The following is an 18,206-nucleotide window of genomic DNA, read 5'->3' as shown; positions in this document are numbered from 1 at the left end:
AAAGAATAGCATGTTTTATATATTTTGTGCAGTTTAATGTCTGGCCTAATAGGAAACAGTTGGATTCTCATATTGTTTCTGATTTCAGTCTGTTGCAGTAGGTTGTTTTGATTGAAATAGATGATGGAAATTTAGCCTAACCACAGATACGTCGTTGGAAAGGGAGGAGTATTTTAATAGCCTTTTCAGAATTATAATTGTGTATATTTCTGTTTAATACTATTCCAATTAATATTTAATAGCTAGTAGCTTCTTAATGATTTAATTGCATTGTGAAACCTGAAACAATATCCACGAATTTTCATACTTCGTTAACATTAAAATCCATTGGCCTGTCACTTTGAATGGATCTTTTACTCATGTGTGATTTCATAACATGTTGCATTGGTCATTTGGAAAATACTGATTCACTGAATTATTCACATCTTCCAAGTATTAACTTGTTAACATTTTCAAAATTAAATTGACACATTAATACAATGTCAAGAAATCACATTTATTCATATTACCACCTATCTTATCAGAAAAGTCTAAGTATTGAGAAGCTGTCAAGCTCACAGGGATGGATACAAGTTTTCCAAAATTCTAATTTCCTCTTGAAAATTCTTAATTTGATCATGGTGGCAAATACCTGAAAATACCTGTGTTCATTTTCCTTGAAATGATAGTCTCACTTTGTTCATATTTGAGAAAATGTCTGATAAATACCTAACAACTCTAGTTTGTCTGCCATTCTTTCAAGTAAAAATGAAAAATATGGCTAATTCATCTTGCAACTCAGTCACACAAGTGCTTTTCCTTGAGATAGCCACCACCGTTGTACATTTGTCTTTAACAGAAGTCCATATTTTCTTACTCAGACTATTATAAATGCCAATACTCGGGCTAAGATTTAACAAAATTAATAATTTTATATTTTTTCTTCAAGGGCATTCTTAAATGAAACTGTGTGTGTGTTTTTTTCCCCCTACTACAATAGTGTGGCAGTAAAGAGTACAATGACTGCTAGTGCAGTTCAATACCTTGATTTTGCTCAAGATGCAGCAAGTTTTAACCCTTCTTGCTTTTGCATCATCATTTCAGATGTCAGCACAGTGAAAAGGCAGATAATATCTTGGTATTATTATGAAAATAGTTTGACCTCACAGACTACCTGACGGGTCTCAGTGATTCCCCCCAGGACTCACAGACCATGCTTGGAAACCACTGCTTTATTCAGTTAATAAAATCCAGTTGTCATGGCCTAAGTGATTTCAGTAAGTAGATCTTAAAGTGAAGAGATAAGGAGAGGATGATGTAAATGACTAGACAATCCATTTGACCTTAATTCTTTCAGAAAGTGTTCTAGAGTTGGTGTTAAAAAATGGCTGCAGTGCTTCCCAGGTGGCGCAGTGGTTGAGAGTCCACCTGCCGATGCAGGGGACACGGGTTCGTGCCCCGGTTCCGGAAGATCCCACATGCCGCGGAGCGGCTGGGCCCGTGAGCCATGGCCGCTGAGCCTGCGCATCCGGAGCCAGTGCTCCGCAATGGGAGAGGCCACAACAGTGAGAGGCCCGCGTACCGCAAAAAAAATAAAAAGAAAAAAATAAAAAGAAAACAGGAATTTTATATGAGAGGAAATACAACTGGCATATGAACAGATTTTTAACATCATTAATAGCCAGGGAAAAATAAGACCACAGACCATTTCACACTTATCAGATTGCAAAAAATCAAAACTATCACAGATATAGAGTAATGGAAGCTCCAGTTCCCTGTTGAAGGGAATGTGAACTGATAAAATTATTTTTGGAAAACAGGTAGAAATTACCTGTCCAAGCTGAAAATGAACGTATCCTATGCAATTCTACCATTCGATATTTAACCCATAAAATCTAGAGAATCACAGGCAAGAAGATTAAAGCAAGTTTGTTTATTATAGCGCAAAAAAAAAAAAAAAAAAAAAAAAATGGCTGCAGCAGGAAGTGGGCACAGCTTTAGTAATTAGCACCTTAGAGTGACCCAGGTGTACTTGTGTTTTAGGTCTTACAGCATTTGGGAAAACAGCAGGAGTGCCTGTCTTCCTACTATTGAATACTAAACAGTTTCCTCTTTTAAAGGTCTGTCTAAGCCACATTATGTCATAATAAACTAGACACTTAAGATCATTTCTTGAAGTCACCATTTGTTAGAAATATTCTCAAGGAGACTTGTGTGCCAGCTAAGGGCTGAATGACAGCTCTCCATTTTTGTAAAATGATTTGTTTCTCATAGTAGGAAGTTCTCTGCTAACATTAAGTATTACATGTGGCTCCTGATGTATACTACTTGGTTAAATATAAGGAAATTAGAATTTTCCTAAAACTTAGTTGACCCCCAAACTATATTAAGTCCTGTCTGATTATAATAAAAATGCAAAAGTGAATTGTTGTCTAGGTTTGTAAAATCTTTGTCAGACAGGTAGAGCACGTACCATTGGGCAAAATACGATTCTAGTTTTTGTCATTTATTACTGTTAACATGATGACAGGCCTTATGTAGTCTCTTATTTACATCACTGTTTTCGCCCAGTTCTTAATGTGACATGTATTTTAAGAAATGATATTCCAATGAAATGCTCATCTTACCAGTTTTTCTTAAAGGCCTTTAAACTTCCATTTCTATTGTACATATGCAAAGTCTATGGATTGTAATGTTCTATTTAATAAGTATACATTTTAATAAAAATCTCACCACTATTTATGTAAAGTGAATGCTAAATTACACAATTTTTTCTTCTCCCTTCTTTGTCTTTCAAAAAACATTCTTAGCCTAAATTCTTGTTTTCTATAGCTAGCCTTAGCTTCTTATGATAAATTTTCTTCTTTCTGATGATGAACTAGTAATATTTTGACTCCGATATGCTAACTTCTCTTCCTAATTTATTGTTCCAGTGCTCTTGCTCTCTTGGAAAACCTTCATCTGCTTTTTCTTTGTTCTTCTCATCCCTTGCTTGTTTCATGGCCACTTTCTATCTGGCAGAAGAATTACACATATGGCTTTCTCTAGTCAAATTAGTTACAATGCTCTCTGAATACTCAGGCAATAACATGCGGCCTGTGTGATCATCTTCACTGGTTGATAAACTGTTACACCACTATGGGTTGCAGTGAACTGATAATTATCTTCTTGGAATGAGATGCATTTATATCCCTTGCTCATTCATATTTTCTAAACCTACTTTTTTCTTTTAGAAATTCTTGATGAAGGAGATAGTGACTCAAACACAGACCAAGATGCTGGGAGTAGTGAAGAGGAGGAGGAGGAAGAGGAGGAAGAGGGAGAAGAAGATGAAGGAGGTAAGAGTGTAGCTTATTCAAATGAAACTGTAAAATACTCCCAAGGTAATCTGCTGTACTCCTCTAAAACAGTGGCTCTTAATCTGTGGGGGGTTGCAAGCGATGCTGCTGGCATCTAATGGGTGAAGGCTGGAGATGCTGTGAAACATCCTGTGAGTCCTAAGACTGCCCCCCACAGCAAAGTATCAGTATTGGCAAGGTTGGAAGACCCTGCTCGGAAAGTATTAAACAAGGAAATTCATTTTTTAATATCAACATAATTTTAACTTGACATTTTATGACTTTGATTATAAACTCTGAAAAGGGTACATTCATGTTGAGGGCATGTGATTTATGTTACCCTGACATGAATGTAACAGATGAGAGTGACTAGATATTTGCTCTTGGTGTTGGAAAAATAGAGTGGAGAGGCCCAAAGCTATATTTGAACAGAAGCAGGCATGATGTTCTTCCTCTTCAGCTTTGATTATATTATTTCACAGGAAAATAAGCTCAGAACTTTACTTTGGTTAAGTCTCAGTTAAAACATCAGAACATACGCTGGTCAATATTTACTTACGTTACATATTTGAAAATATTAAAAGTATATCTTTCCCTTTTAGGGCGTAATGTTCTGTCTTAGAGTATAGTAGCTCTTCTACAACATAGTTTATAAAAATGAGTTTGATTTTTTCCAGTGTCTTCCTCATTTAAAACATCTCCTAACCATGTACTACATTTATTTAACTTTAGCATTTCTTTGTTTTAATGTGAAAATACTATTCAAATAAAAACTATTAAGTGTTTATAAGGAAAGTTTTCATGCATTAGGTAAGAGAAAATTTTAACAAATATTCATATTACTATTGGACCCATTAAACCTGTCATGATGATCCAGTGTTCTCTGAAACTGAATTTCTACCCATAAGTTCCAGTTCTTTCAAATTATCAAGGTAACGGTTTATAAATATGGAAATAATGTTTTACCAAACAACAGCATGAGTGCAGCATTTTATAATGTCTAAATGAGCAGGTGACACAGAAACAAAAATAGTTTTCCTGGCTTGGTTCTAGACTTCTTTGAGCTGAATAAACTTATTAAAATACTCTAAGATATGGCAAAATACTAGAAATAGTTACTTTGAATTCTGTAAATACTAACTTATACTGTAGAAGAGAGTGTTATTATTATTAAACTCATAGATTCTAAATAGATTATGAAAATATTATACAGGGATACATTTTCAGTTCACATTTATTTGTGTAGTTTTATAATTTTGTTATGTTTAATTTCAGGACAAACGGTGACTATTCATGACAAAACAGAAATTAATCTAGTCTCATTTCGTCGTACAATTTATCTTGCTATTCAGTCAAGGTAAGGTACTGTAGGTCAGTTCATCCTTATTTTTGACAGGGGATGGGCAAGCAGATGGGATTTTATGTTTAAATATCACTAATAACCTGAAAACAATTCTACATTACAGAGTTAGCACAGTATTTAATTGTGTAGTGGAAGTTTAATGTTTTATTTTTTTTTATTTGGTTTCTAACTCTGGCTCTAAGCAGAGAAACACTCTTATGATGACGTTTGGACACTTGACTTGTGCAAATGGAAATGAATATGAATGGAAGTAGGAATTAGAAAGGTTTTAAGGACCCTTTGAAGTAATGTTAAGCAAGAACTACTATGATGTCATGAAAACAACCTATTCCCTTTGAAGGCAGTGACTTTGGTTTTAAAGAGAAATAAATGAAAATATTAAATTCTTAGTACATCTGTTGTTTCAGATGGTAATCAGCCTATTGATTTAGTGGGCACCGTGTATATTTTACAGTGGAGAAGGAATATTTTCTGTTTTGTTTTGTTACTAGGTTTTGTATATTTCCATTTAGTATGATGTAATAGCAAAAATGATTCATAAGTAGGAGTCGTCTTGTTTTCAATCTGTCTGAAAACTTTTTGGCTTAGATTCGTCTTCAAAAAGAGAAATGTTAAACAGCAAAACATTGCTAAGAAATTTTTTTGGTTTACCCTTACATGTTTCTTTGCCTTTCACATGAAAGGAAAACCTATTAAATGTTTTTTTATACAAACTTAAAAGTGAGAAATTTTTGTTTTAAGTAGCTATTCTTAGAGTTTGACCTTTTATTTGTCCTTTTTTTAGAAATTCAATAGTAATCAGTTGTAAAGAGCAGATTCACTGCTTTAATATTGCTATTAACGCTAACTTTGAAGAGTCACAGTGGAGCTCTTTGAATTATTATTTAAAAGAAACTGTTTTTTAAGCGATCTAACCTTGATAACCTCTGAATCACACAAAAAGATTTGAAAAACTAAAACATTAGACAAGTGACAGCCACTATTATATAGCGGCACCAATTCTAGTAACAGTACAATAAGTACTGTCTTATGTGTTATTTGTTAAGAGTCTCAGCCCCTAAATGCCTAGTAAAAATAATTTTAGGAAGTAAACACAACTTTGATAAAAAGGTGTTTAAAGGACTTGGTTGGGAGACTCATGTAATGGGATTATAAAATGTAAAAAAGTTACGAAACAAATATTATTCTAGATGAATAAGTAATGTTGGTCATTAAAACAGCTAAAGTGGTTTACTTTTATCTTTTTAAAGTAACAGTACTTAGTAGTAATGATGAGTTCAGTTAGATACACGGAAAGATTACTGGTGGAAATTAAAATTGGTGCATTCTTTATGGAAAGCCTTTTGGTAGCATGAGTCAGTGGCTTAGTTTGATTGCCATTTGACCCTTCTTTTTCATTATGTTTCTTAAAGAAATACATATTGACAGAATTATACACAGAATTGTTCAAAGCAAAAAGAGGGGGAGAGAGAGAGAGAAAATCTTATTGCCCGGTATAATCATCAAAATGTTCAATTTATACCACCATTGAAAATTAGGTTAATGGAACATTGGTACTGAAGTGGGCAAGTGGTCTGATTTATTGTTAGGTGGGGATAAAAACTAATAATATAGACTATATAATACCATGCTGATAGCATTATCTTAAGTATACAAATAGGAAGGCAGATTCTAGAAATAATACATTAACATAACACCACTGGTTATCTTGAGAGGAGGTTGGATTATTTATATAAACTGTTCACTTTTGGAAATCTTCTGAACAGAACCAAGTTCTGGCAACTGAACTATTTGGGGATTTTATTTTTTTACTTTCTTTCCTTTTACACTTGTTGACTGACCTCAACAGTACTCTGATCTTCTTAATGTTCTGGCTCCTTAAACAGTCTTCTTTTATTTATGGAAACATAAAACAACACAACTAGCTTTGCTATTAAAAATTAGACTTTCCTGGTTGTTCTTGCTTTTAAGTGATGTTGAAGCTGTAGCATCAGAGGGAGATGGGACTTTAATGTCCTCAACAATTTGAAGTTTCTTAAATTGGAGACATCAACAAACCATTTGTAAGCACGGCTTGAAAACTGGCATCGTGTAAAGTCTTTTTTCTTTCCCCTTCCCTCAGTCACTATTAATTTGTGTTAAACCTGGAATTCATTTGGTTTAAAATATCAAGCAAATTTAATTCATTTAATATTTACTTTTAGTGCAGCTTCAAAACAGTCATGGTAAGGAGTCACCAAATACTTTTAAAGTAAAACAGGAACAAGGGAAATAGACTGTCATACCTTCTCCCTTATTCTTCACTTACTAGATAAAAGGAAAGTTGTAAAAATTTCCATGACCTACTTGACTTGTTTTTCAGAACTTACAGGATTTTCTTCCTGAGTACTAATTCTTTTTTTTTTTTAATAAAAACTAGAAAATATCACATCTTTTAAAGTACTTTTTGGTATTGCTATATTATTGAAATTTATCAACTCCAGTCAACTGTTTTAATCTTAGGGCTAGATATTGTTTAATATTATCTGTTATGAAAGCTCTTTCTTGATAGATTTATTTTTTTCTTTTTAGTTTTTTTGAAATTCCATTCTGCCATCTTGAATTATTACCCCTTTTGTGTTTATGAAACCCAATCAGTAACAGAAGCTGAGGAATAGAGATGAAGTGTAAAACTAAATTCATAATTATATTTCAGTGGGTGATTATTTTATACTGCTATTATCCAAAGATATTAGCATTATTCCTGAATCAAGTTCACACTGAGTTTGATAATTCTCTTAAGTGAAGCATGTTGAAGATATTTTTCATGTAATTTATATAAGTGTTGTATAAAAACATTTTTTTCTTTGTAAGTGATTTTGGTTATGTACTATTTTTATACTTAGTTTTTATATAATGTACAATAGAAGCCCTTTGTTTGTGTATGAATCAAGATAACTTGTAAAGGTGGTGATTAAGCACTGGATGTCATGCTGGGCTCCTGGAACATCTTTTACCTCTACCTGACTTGGATCAGGAGAAGTGAAAATATTTAGCAGTGTAATAAAAATTTGCTTGCTTTCTGTGTCTATGGATTTGCACATTCTGGACATTGTATATAAATGGAATTATACTGTATGTGGTCTTTATGTCTGATTTCTTTCACTTAGCATAAGTCAAAGTCCATCCATTTTATACTGTAGTATGTATCAGTACTTCATTCTTTGCAGCGTTAAGAACTATGTCTTTTTTATATATACAATACAGTAATATGAAATTATAGTAAAAAAATATTTAAAACAATTATTAAGGTAAGATTTTTATATATGAAAGAGTGCTACAGTTTAAATATGCTGCAGGTTTTTAACCTAATTATTGTGACCATTTTATCTCTACAGTTTAGATTTTGAAGAGTGTGCTCACAAATTGCTGAAAATGGAGTTTCCTGAGGGTCAAACAGTAAGTTAATACTTTTTTTTCTATTAGGAAATATATACTGGTTATAAAAATGGTTAAGACAGTTAATAGGTTTCATGAATTGAAACAGTAACTCAGTACTGAATACTCATTTTTTTAAATGTAGGTTTTCTAAAATTTTAAAGTAACTCAAAACTTAGGAGTTCCGAGGTGCTTCATATATGCTACTCATTCCAGTGACTTAAATTGGCTGTTTGATTTGGCTTTGGGAAAAGGAGGAAGTCTCTCTGAACCACCACACTTTATACAAATTTCTCAGTGGTTGCCTATAAATCAAATGGTGGCTTAAATACAATAGGAAGTTTGTTCTCTAATGAATTACCTGGTTCGTCTACTTTATGCACTAAAACATTCTTTTGTCATAGAAGTTGTGAAGATCACCATACATGTTGTTACATTACTTTAATTGCATACAGAAGAATCTGTACCATTTTTTTCATGCATTAATTCATTTAACAAAATGTATTCAGCATATATTGTATGTCAGGCACTCTGCAAGGTGTCAGGGATTCAGCTGTCCGTAAAGTACATTTTAGCCCCCTCTTAGCCCGTTAGTCTTATAACTAGTTAGTATACTTCAGTATTCAAAGTATCATGGAACCCTAATACCAAGGATAATAAAGACTAGATGGGTGTTTTTTTCTAGTTATATTCTTATGTATATTATTCCCTGTCCATCTGGATTTTAGATCCTTGGAACCTGAGCCAAGGCTTTCAAGGTTTTGTTTTTCAAACCTTCCTTTACATGGAGTAGACAGGTGTAGAGTGAATGTATCAGCTCTACTAGGCTGTTTGGTTTCTAGTTCTTCTAAAAGATCTTCTTGACTATCTGAGCTAAGTTAACTTTAAGTGGAAGTCCTTTGTCTTAAGGCTTTAAATATGTTCTGTTACAGGGATGGGCACACTGTGGCCCAGGCTCACTGCCTATTTTTGTAAATAAAGTTTTATTGGAGTGCAGCTGTGCCCATTGGTTGATGTATTGTGTATGGCTGCTTTTGCCCTATAGCAGCAGAATTGACTAGTTGCAACAGAGACTATATGGCCACTAAAGCCTAAAATATTTACTGTCTGGCTTTTTTTTTTGCGGTATGCAGTCCTCTCACTGTTGTGGCCTCTCCCATTGCGGAGCACAGGCTCTGGACATGCAGGCTCAGCGGCCATGGCTCACGGGCCTAGCCGCTCCACGGCATGTGGGATTTTTCCCGGACTGGGGCACGAACCCGTGTCCCGTGCATATGCAGGTGGACTCTCAACCACTGCCCCACCAGAGAAGCCCTACTGTCTGGCTTTTTTTTTTGCGGTATGCAGTCCTCTCACTGTTGTGGCCTCTCCCATTGCGGAGCACAGGCTCTGGACATGCAGGCTCAGCGGCCATGGCTCACGGGCCTAGCCGCTCCACGGCATGTGGGATTTTTCCCGGACTGGGGCACGAACCCGTGTCCCGTGCATCTGCAGGTGGACTCTCAACCACTGCACCACCAGAGAAGCCCTACTGTCTGGCTTTTTACAGAAAAAGTTTCCCAGCCTTTGTTCAAGAATATAGATTAGTTCTTGAAATGCCATGGTATGGAATTTTGAAAAGAGATTATTATTTTCAAATTTAAAAAATTATTTTTTCCCTCTTAAAGTTTATTTATTGGTATATTAATAATAGTGTACCTATTTGTATTATGGTTCACTTGATGTGTTGTCATTGGAAGGGAATAAATTAGTGAATTAACCTTTAAAATTATAATTGAAACTGAAGTTATAGTATGATCTTGTCACATTATTTGAGGAATACAATTAAGTCATAAATTTTATTAATATTAATCCAGAGGATAGTTGTTCTAGAACTTAACTTCAACATATTTAGATAACATTTGGAAGAGTGTCTTAGTGCATCTATTTTCGTGCACTCAAAAGACTCTCCTAAAATCACTATGATATTTAATTAAAATGTTAAAGTATTTAATTATTTTATGCCACAGGGAATAACTCTTGTAATTGCACTTAGTCTAAGGAAGAAAGTAATTTGTTTTTCAGGTAGTGCTGACTTTATTAGCAATGCTATCAGCATATTACCATGTTATATTGTTTAAAACCTGATTACCTGTTAGGTTATTGTAAAATACAGTGTTGGTAGAAGAAGTTGAAAATGCATTTTAATATATCAAATTAACATTATATGGCAGAACTCAGAAAAGCCTCATTTAAGTTTTTAATACTATATTAAATTTTGACAAGTACATCTCTTCAGAACTTAGACATTTATAAACATTTTAATTGAGGCAACTCGTGACTAATTTTTTAAAAAATTATAATAATCTAGTTATATAATTACATCTAAAAATAATCCTATATTGTGAAGGGAGGCCTTTGAGTAGATAGTTTTATAAGTGAATTATCAGCTTCTAGAACAGCACTGTCCAATAGAACTTTCTGCAGTGATGAAAATATTCATATTCTGCACTGTTCAGTACAGTGGCCACTATACTCGTCACATGTCGCTTTTGAGTACTTAAAGTGTGACTGAGAAACTAAAATTTGATGTAATGTTAAGCAATTTAAATTTAAATAGCTATGTGTTGCTAGGGCCTACCATACTGGACAGCACAGTTTTAGAGTGTCTGTTCTGTGCTTCTTCAGGGTCCCCTTGCTTCCTCTTGCACATAGATATTTGCAGTAAATGCATATTGACCTCATTTTTTAAGTAATTTACAATAATTGCTTAGGTTGTATCTTAGTAATTATTATATCAAGTGACAAAATGTTACAAAATGTTATCAAATGACAAAAGTGTCAAAATTCTTAATTGAAGATATAAAGGTAAAATTAAAGTAAAAATGAACTGAAATGTATACATTATGTTTTATAGGCTTGGTTTCTGTTTATGGAAAGCAAATACATTGCAGTTACTGTATTTAAAAAAACTAATTTTAAACTTTCTGATAAGAAATGTTTTGTTGAGAAATATATTTAGTTAATTTTGCAGCAGTGCTCAGGGTTAGGGGTAGGGTTATGCCTTTTTTCATTTTGTCTCCATTGATTTGTCCACATTTCCTGAGTTTCTTCATTTATGAAATTTCTATAATCAACACATATTTCTTTAAGGTTATTTCAGGAATTAGTAAATAATATTTATTTGTTATAGGTCATTTGTGATGATGATATTTCCTGATCCTGGATTTATTCTTTCATTTCTTAGTTCAACAGAATTTTCACAGAGGAGTTTTCAAGGCCCATAAATAACTGATTGGACAGTGTGTTATTATAGCAGTTATGAAATGATTCCATCTATTTATAGAGATTCATCTATTGACAGATCTATATGTATAACATTTATTTTGAGGCTAAAAAACTTAGCCACAAAGGTCTTTTTTTGTTGTTGCTCTTTTAAATATATTTTCTTCTTTATCAGCCAGAGGGTCATTTACATTAACATTGAAGCTGTGCCCATGTATGCTTCTGTAAAGACTCACCATGTTCTGCCTTTTCCATACTAACAAAATATATTCCTTGATAATTGGGTTTAAATCTTTGGAAGATGTATAACTGAATTGTTACATGTCATATTGGTGATCTATATTTAAAAGACTTCTGTGTAGAATCTTTTTAGAATACAGTATATTCAGTCTCTTTTTGATGTATCTGTTTCCTATACTAGGTTTTCATGAAGTGGTTCTTACTTATATGAATTTAGAATTTTATAATCAATCTAATTAGCATAAATGACTATGGAATTTCTGTCAGGCAAACAGAAGACTTTAAAAAACTATAGGCTTGAATAGATTGAATTTTTTGTTTTGTCTTCACAACTAAAGTTCACAGTTTTGTGTTTTTAAAACCTTATTTAAAAATTCAGGCTGTCTCTATCATATTGATAAATTATCATATAGCATGGATTCACCATGTTTTGAATCATTAATGTAGTTGTTCTCCAAATAGAAAGAACTGTGCAACATGATACTTGACTGCTGTGCCCAACAAAGGACATATGAGAAATTTTTTGGCTTATTAGCTGGGGTGAGTTCCAACCTCATTTTTCTTGTTGGATTTTGATGAAATCACAAGGGTAATTCTTAACATGAGTATTGTGAATTAATGTGTCTGTTTTGTTTCCTGGTCTAATATATCTTTGCTGAAAGCAAATTGTTCTTCCCTTCCACAGGTTTCCCACTCTCTGCAGCTTCCTCCTTTCCCACTTCATTTTTGTAGTGCCTTAACGTTACGTATTACTCTTCCAGAACTTTGAGAAATTCCACATGCTTTGTAAAATTTCCCAAAGAGGAGAGTTAAATGCTGTCTTTTCAAAATTTCACAGCAGTTTCTGAAATCAAGTACATGCTCAGGCAGCACAAATAAAGCATGAGCTAAAATAATTTTTTGAGTCCAAACTCAACCCACAGAGAAGTATATTTATCTTATACAAATGTGTGTGTCTGTGGTCAGCTACATGTATAACTTTGTTTTAGCATATAAATCCCAGGTAGATAGGGGTGATATATATTAACTTCTTTTTTGAGCATCCCATTATACAGCACAAGAAGATTGAGTGATATGATATACAAATATTTATTAACTTTTGATTGAATAAAATTAGTATTTAATATGCTCAATGGTATTGACATTTTTATTTTTAATTTATTAGCGATTTTGCATGCTAAAAAAAGAATACATGGAATCCTTTGAAAGTATATTCAAAGAACAATATGATACCATCCATCGCTTGGAAACAAACAAATTGAGAAATGTTGCTAAGATGTTTGCTCACCTCTTATACACCGATTCACTTCCATGGAGCGTAAGTAGATAGGTCACTATTTGTACTTCTTTCCTAATCCCCTGTTATTATGAAATAGATATTAAGTATAGCATAGCCATACTTTGACTATGTAGGAAATGTACTTTAAAGTGAAATATGGAGGGCTTCCCTGGTGGCGCAGTGGCTGAGAGTCCGCCTGCCGATGCAGGGGACATGGGTTCGTGCCCCGGTCCAGGAAGATCCCACATGCCGCGGAGTGGCTAGGCCCGTGAGCCATGGCCGCTGAGCCTGCGCGTCCGGAGCCTGTGCTCCGCAACGGGAGAGGCCACAACAGTGAGAGGACTGCGTACCGCAAAAAAAAAAAAAGAAATGTGGAGCAAACTTTTACTATAATGGCAATCTTTGAGGTTGTGTTCATATAACATGGGATCAAAAAACTAAGTAGGGACTCCCCTGGTGCTGCAGTGGTTAAGAATCCGCCTGCCAATGCAGGGGACACAGGTTTGATCCCTGGTCCAGGAAGGTCCCACATGCCGCTGAGCAATCAAGCCTGTGCTCCACAGCTACTGAGCCCGCATGCCACAACTGCTAAAGCCCGCACGCCTAGGGTCCATGCTCCGCAACAAGAGAAGCCACCTCAGTGAGAAGCCCGCGCACCGCAACGAAGAGTAACCCCCGCTCGCCGCAACTAGAGAAAGCCTGCACACAAGAACGAAGACCCAATGCAACCAAAAATAAATCAGTTGATTAATTAATTAATTATTTTTAAAATAGAAAAGCTAAGTAAATAATGTGTGAGTGTAAGAAATACCATCCTGGATGATATTAACAGTCCAAACATTACAGTGCTTTCTGATAGTGATGGCTAGGAGTGTTTTCAGAGAAAATGTAGATTTTCATCTTCTCTGTGTACACACGTGTGTGCACACTCATATTCACGTACACCAATAGTTTGGTGGCATATGAGCCTCTGAGTTACTGCCTGTTTCCTGACAGAGTAACTGTCAGTAGTTCCTCTGGTAAGGACATGAGAGAAATGACTGTTCTGGCAAGATGTATTTTTCTTAGCAGGCATTGAAGTTGGGTAAGTGATAGGGATGAGGTTCTGTAGTCATAGTTAGAACAAGGAAAGATACTCTTGATGGGGAAATGTACACTTGGTTGAAATTTGAACTGCATTCATTAAGCTGGCACTTAATTGTACAATTACTATTCATTCAACAGCCATTTGTTTAGTCACCAACTCTGTGCCCAGAAAGAGACACTGGGCATCCAAAATGAATTGTATATGGTCCCTGCTTTCAAGAAGCTTAGTACCATATAACAGAAGAGGTAAGATGCCCAAGGTAATAAGCAAAATACAAAGTAGTAGGTTAGGCTGAAGGAACTGAAAAATCGGGAAGAAATTATATCCGAGAAGGAAGAAAACAGAGGATCATATTATAGAATACCACAACCCAGTGGTAGAATGAAGCAGCATCATTGAGCTTATAAATGTTGGATAGAGTTTTGTAATACTTTAAGTACTAAGTGTGTCCAGCTACTTTAATAGGCATTTATAAGCTAACTCAGCAGGCTAATCATAACTTTTACTTTGTTTTTACTCCCTTCTCTGGGAAAATGAAATCAAAGTTTTAAACAATCGAAATAAGTGAGCTCCTGGAACACATCCATAAAAAACTGGAGGTTGCTTTTATTTTTATTTACCCTAAAATTTCTCTCTGTGAGCTTCAGTAAGCCCAGTCTTAACTATTCAGAACAAGCCATCACTCTTCGTCTTTACTCGTCTTGTGTACTCTACTTCTGGACAAAGCTAGCTTGATGTGGCATTTGAAGTGGCATTTTGCCCCAAACCCTCATACACCCATGTTTTGATGAGTGAGTTTTAGGAGCTAGTAATCTTAGCATTATATGCTCAAGACAATATTCCTCCCTGCTATAAAAAACACATTACTCAGGAAGGAGAATGAACTCTATTTCTGTAGCATCTTAACATTTTGGAAATTTGTAAAGAGAAGCAGTCTTAAACTTTCCCAAGTAATAATGCGTATCAGCATAAGGGAAGATATTTAGAGAGAATTCTAACTGCAGATGAGAGCAAATCGTTAATTTCAAGGGACACTAAAAGTTACAGATATTGGTCACTTTGTCTCATCTTTTGAACACCAAGATAAAATTATCGTTTTCTAATTTTAATTTTCAGGTTCTTGAATGCATAAAGCTGAGTGAAGAAACCACTACATCATCCAGTAGAATTTTTGTGAAAATATTTTTCCAAGAACTGTGTGAATACATGGGTCTTCCTAAACTTAATGGAAGATTAAAGGATGAGTAAGTTTATTATTAAGCACTCTTTATTCTGCCCTCGGAGGTTTTCCCCTACTTTAGCAGCCGTAAGTTCACCCTTAGTTGTAAAAATACAAGTTAAGTCCTTAGGACATTCTTTGTCCGTTACACTGCTCTGATTCTGATGCTCTGTGTGGCACAGGACAACGTGAAACTTTTAACGATCGATTAGTTCAAGTAGAGAAAATGCAGAATTAACGCCTCTTTTAGTTTACTTAGAACATACAAAATTTTTTTTGCATGCTCACTGGAGTTTCCCAGTAATGAGTATTTGTAGTTTCATTTTCATTTTTACTCTAATATTGAGCCAAAGAATGATAATTTTTTTATTATCAGTGGATGATTGTGAACATATACCAGTGAATATCAGTCCTGTAACTGTTGAAATTATTATACTGAACTAGGGCTTTGTTCCAGGACTATTATGGAATCCCTGTCCCAGTTTCCTTACTTCCTATGTATTCAGATGGCCCATTGCCATGCACATTGGCTTCTACTCCATTCACACTCCTGAAATCCTTTCAGATTTTTTTCAGTGACCACCTGCCGAGTCCCGCAGTCTTTCTCAGTCCTCATGCCTCGTGACCTCGTGGTTACACCGTTGACCACTTGCTCATGAGCTCACTTTCTTCTCATTCTGCCTTGCTCCCCCCAGCCTCTCTCTCCTCTTCAGCCTGCCTCTCCGGTGTTCGCTAAAGGTCTGTCCTGGATTCTGCATGCTCTGGGCGGATCCATCCACTTCTCTTAGCTTCGTATACTTACTTATTGGTCCTTATCTACTTTGCCAGGCTCACATACTCCCTCCCCAGCAAGCCACACTGTGGCTGCACTGCACCAACGCTGCCCAGCTGGTTAAGCAAGTCTGGCTCATTCATGCCTCCTTACCTGTTTCCAGAGCTGGGAATTCCTTCTCTTGTTCTATCCAGCAAACTCGTATTAATCGTTCCTCTTACATTAAGTTACCTTTTTCTATGAAGAATGGTTTTTCCTAACTCTGCAGCTTAGTGCGTTGAATGTAGCACTCAAAACCACATATCCAAAACCACATTATATTGTTAATGTTTCTCTATTTTCCCCCCTCCCTAGAAACAGTGATTCCTACAGTCTTCATCCTTGATTTCTCTTTTGTTGACTGCTCTTCCCCTCCTCCAGTACCTTCCACAGTGCTGTGTATACAGGCGTGTTTGCATGTACAACAGAGGAGGGTTGTTTTGTTTTGTTTTTTACTTTTCTGTACATACACTCACATATAATAAATATACATATGTATATGTAGGTTTATATGTGTTATATACATATATCTATTCTGAGTGTTGTGTGTGTATAAGAAAGTTTTTTAAAAACCTCCTCCTGTATAATTCTAGAAATCAATTTAATTTTTTGTGTGTGACCGCTCCTCACGGCTTGTGGGATCTTAGTTCCCCAACCAGGGCCCATGACAGTGAAAGCGCTGAGTGCTAACCACTGGACTGCCAGGGAAATCTCTAGAAATTAATTTTAGTAAATTATGACTTGACCATACTCATTTAGATAGCATACAGCCTGACCAGATAAATGATTTTTAAATTACTTGCTTGTATTTCATTTACTAATTTAATATATAGAAAATCTGAAAAATGACTATATAAGGATTTTGCCTTTTTATATTTAAGCAATCTGTCCTCTTTTGTTCATTTTTCTTTTTCTTTTTTAGAACTCTGCAGCCATTCTTTGAAGGATTATTACCCCGAGATAACCCAAGAAACACTCGGTTTGCCATCAACTTCTTTACTTCTATAGGTCTTGGAGGTTTAACGTAAGAATTATTACCAGAATTTTATTCAATTTACAGAATTATTTCACAGTTGCCTTCAAGGCAGAATCTAACAGAGATTATGTTTCTAATTAGGGATGAATTGCGTGAGCATCTCAAAAATATACCAAAGGTCATCGTGGCACAAAAACCAGATGTTGAGCCAAATAAATCCCCCCCCTCCTCTTCCTCCTCTGAGTCCTCCTCCTCTGAGTCTGACTCCTCTGCCTCTGATTCGGACAGCAGCGACAACAGTTCAGAGTCTTCTAGTGGAGAAAGCGCTTCTTCATCCGCCAGTAGTCAGAGCTCAGCCTCAGGTACTGAAACTGATATATAGTTGATCGTGCTCTTTTCTAACAAGTGTATTGCTGGTGGTGTTTACAAGGGAAGAGAATAATTTGATTGCTTATTTATTTTAGAGTTCAGTTGTTTACAAGCCACAGTTAATAATATAAATGATCATCTATCACTGTTGCAGTCTATACTGAATTCAGCGTTTATAATGCTAAGATTATCTTTTGGAATCCTCTTCAACGAAATGAAGATATTCCATTGGCAAATATTTATTTGAGTGCTGACTGAAATGCCATTCATAATGTCTGTAATCTAGTTTACAGGAGCTTTCCTGATGGTTATATTTTAAAGAAAATTTAATTTTTTACTTTTAATAGTGAAGCTTTATATTAGTAATTGACACATACCACACATTCAGTGCACACATTTTAAGTGAACAGCTGTATAAATTTTCATAAACAGGCCACATCCGTGTAGCCAGGACCCAGAACGAGAATGACCAGTACCCCAGAAATCTTCCTTTTTCCCTCTTGTACTTACTACCACTCCTCCCATCCACTGCCTCATGGCAGCTCCTGTTCTGATTTGTAATTCTATAAATTAGTTTTGCCTGCTTTTAACTTTAGAATTATATATTATGAACTTCTTTATGTTTGGTTTATCTTTCAACTTTATGTTTGTGAGATACGTCCATACTATTGCATTTAGTTATAGTTCATTCATTCTCATTGCTGTATAGTTTTTCACTACGCAGATATTCCACAGTATGTTTAACATTTATACTTTTTACTCAGTGGAAATTTAAATTTATAAGTAGTGTTGCCATGAATGCTCATATCTTTTGCTTTTGGTGACATACATATATATATATATATATATATATATATATATATA

The 18,206-nt window shown here is 35.0% G+C and overlaps 1 protein-coding gene across 1 annotated transcript in view; it reads left to right on the top strand.

The window, feature by feature from the left end:
* Positions 1-18,206, top strand: part of CWC22 (CWC22 spliceosome associated protein) — a 63,627-nt gene that overhangs the window by 40,504 nt on the left and 4,917 nt on the right. Inside the window, exons 12-19 of the mRNA XM_007461220.1 lie at positions 3,213-3,317; positions 4,593-4,674; positions 8,058-8,118; positions 12,064-12,141; positions 12,767-12,919; positions 15,084-15,211; positions 16,920-17,021; positions 17,115-17,335. Of these exons, the coding sequence (XP_007461282.1) occupies positions 3,213-3,317; positions 4,593-4,674; positions 8,058-8,118; positions 12,064-12,141; positions 12,767-12,919; positions 15,084-15,211; positions 16,920-17,021; positions 17,115-17,335 (930 nt within the window). The remainder of the gene's footprint in view (positions 1-3,212; positions 3,318-4,592; positions 4,675-8,057; positions 8,119-12,063; positions 12,142-12,766; positions 12,920-15,083; positions 15,212-16,919; positions 17,022-17,114; positions 17,336-18,206) is intronic.

This window comes from Lipotes vexillifer, unplaced genomic scaffold, assembly GCF_000442215.2.
Source record: "Lipotes vexillifer unplaced genomic scaffold, Lipotes_vexillifer_v1.1 scaffold57, whole genome shotgun sequence".
In the NCBI taxonomy this organism is placed as follows: Eukaryota; Metazoa; Chordata; class Mammalia; order Artiodactyla; family Lipotidae; genus Lipotes; species Lipotes vexillifer.
This window is presented reverse-complemented; position numbering and strand designations above follow the sequence as displayed.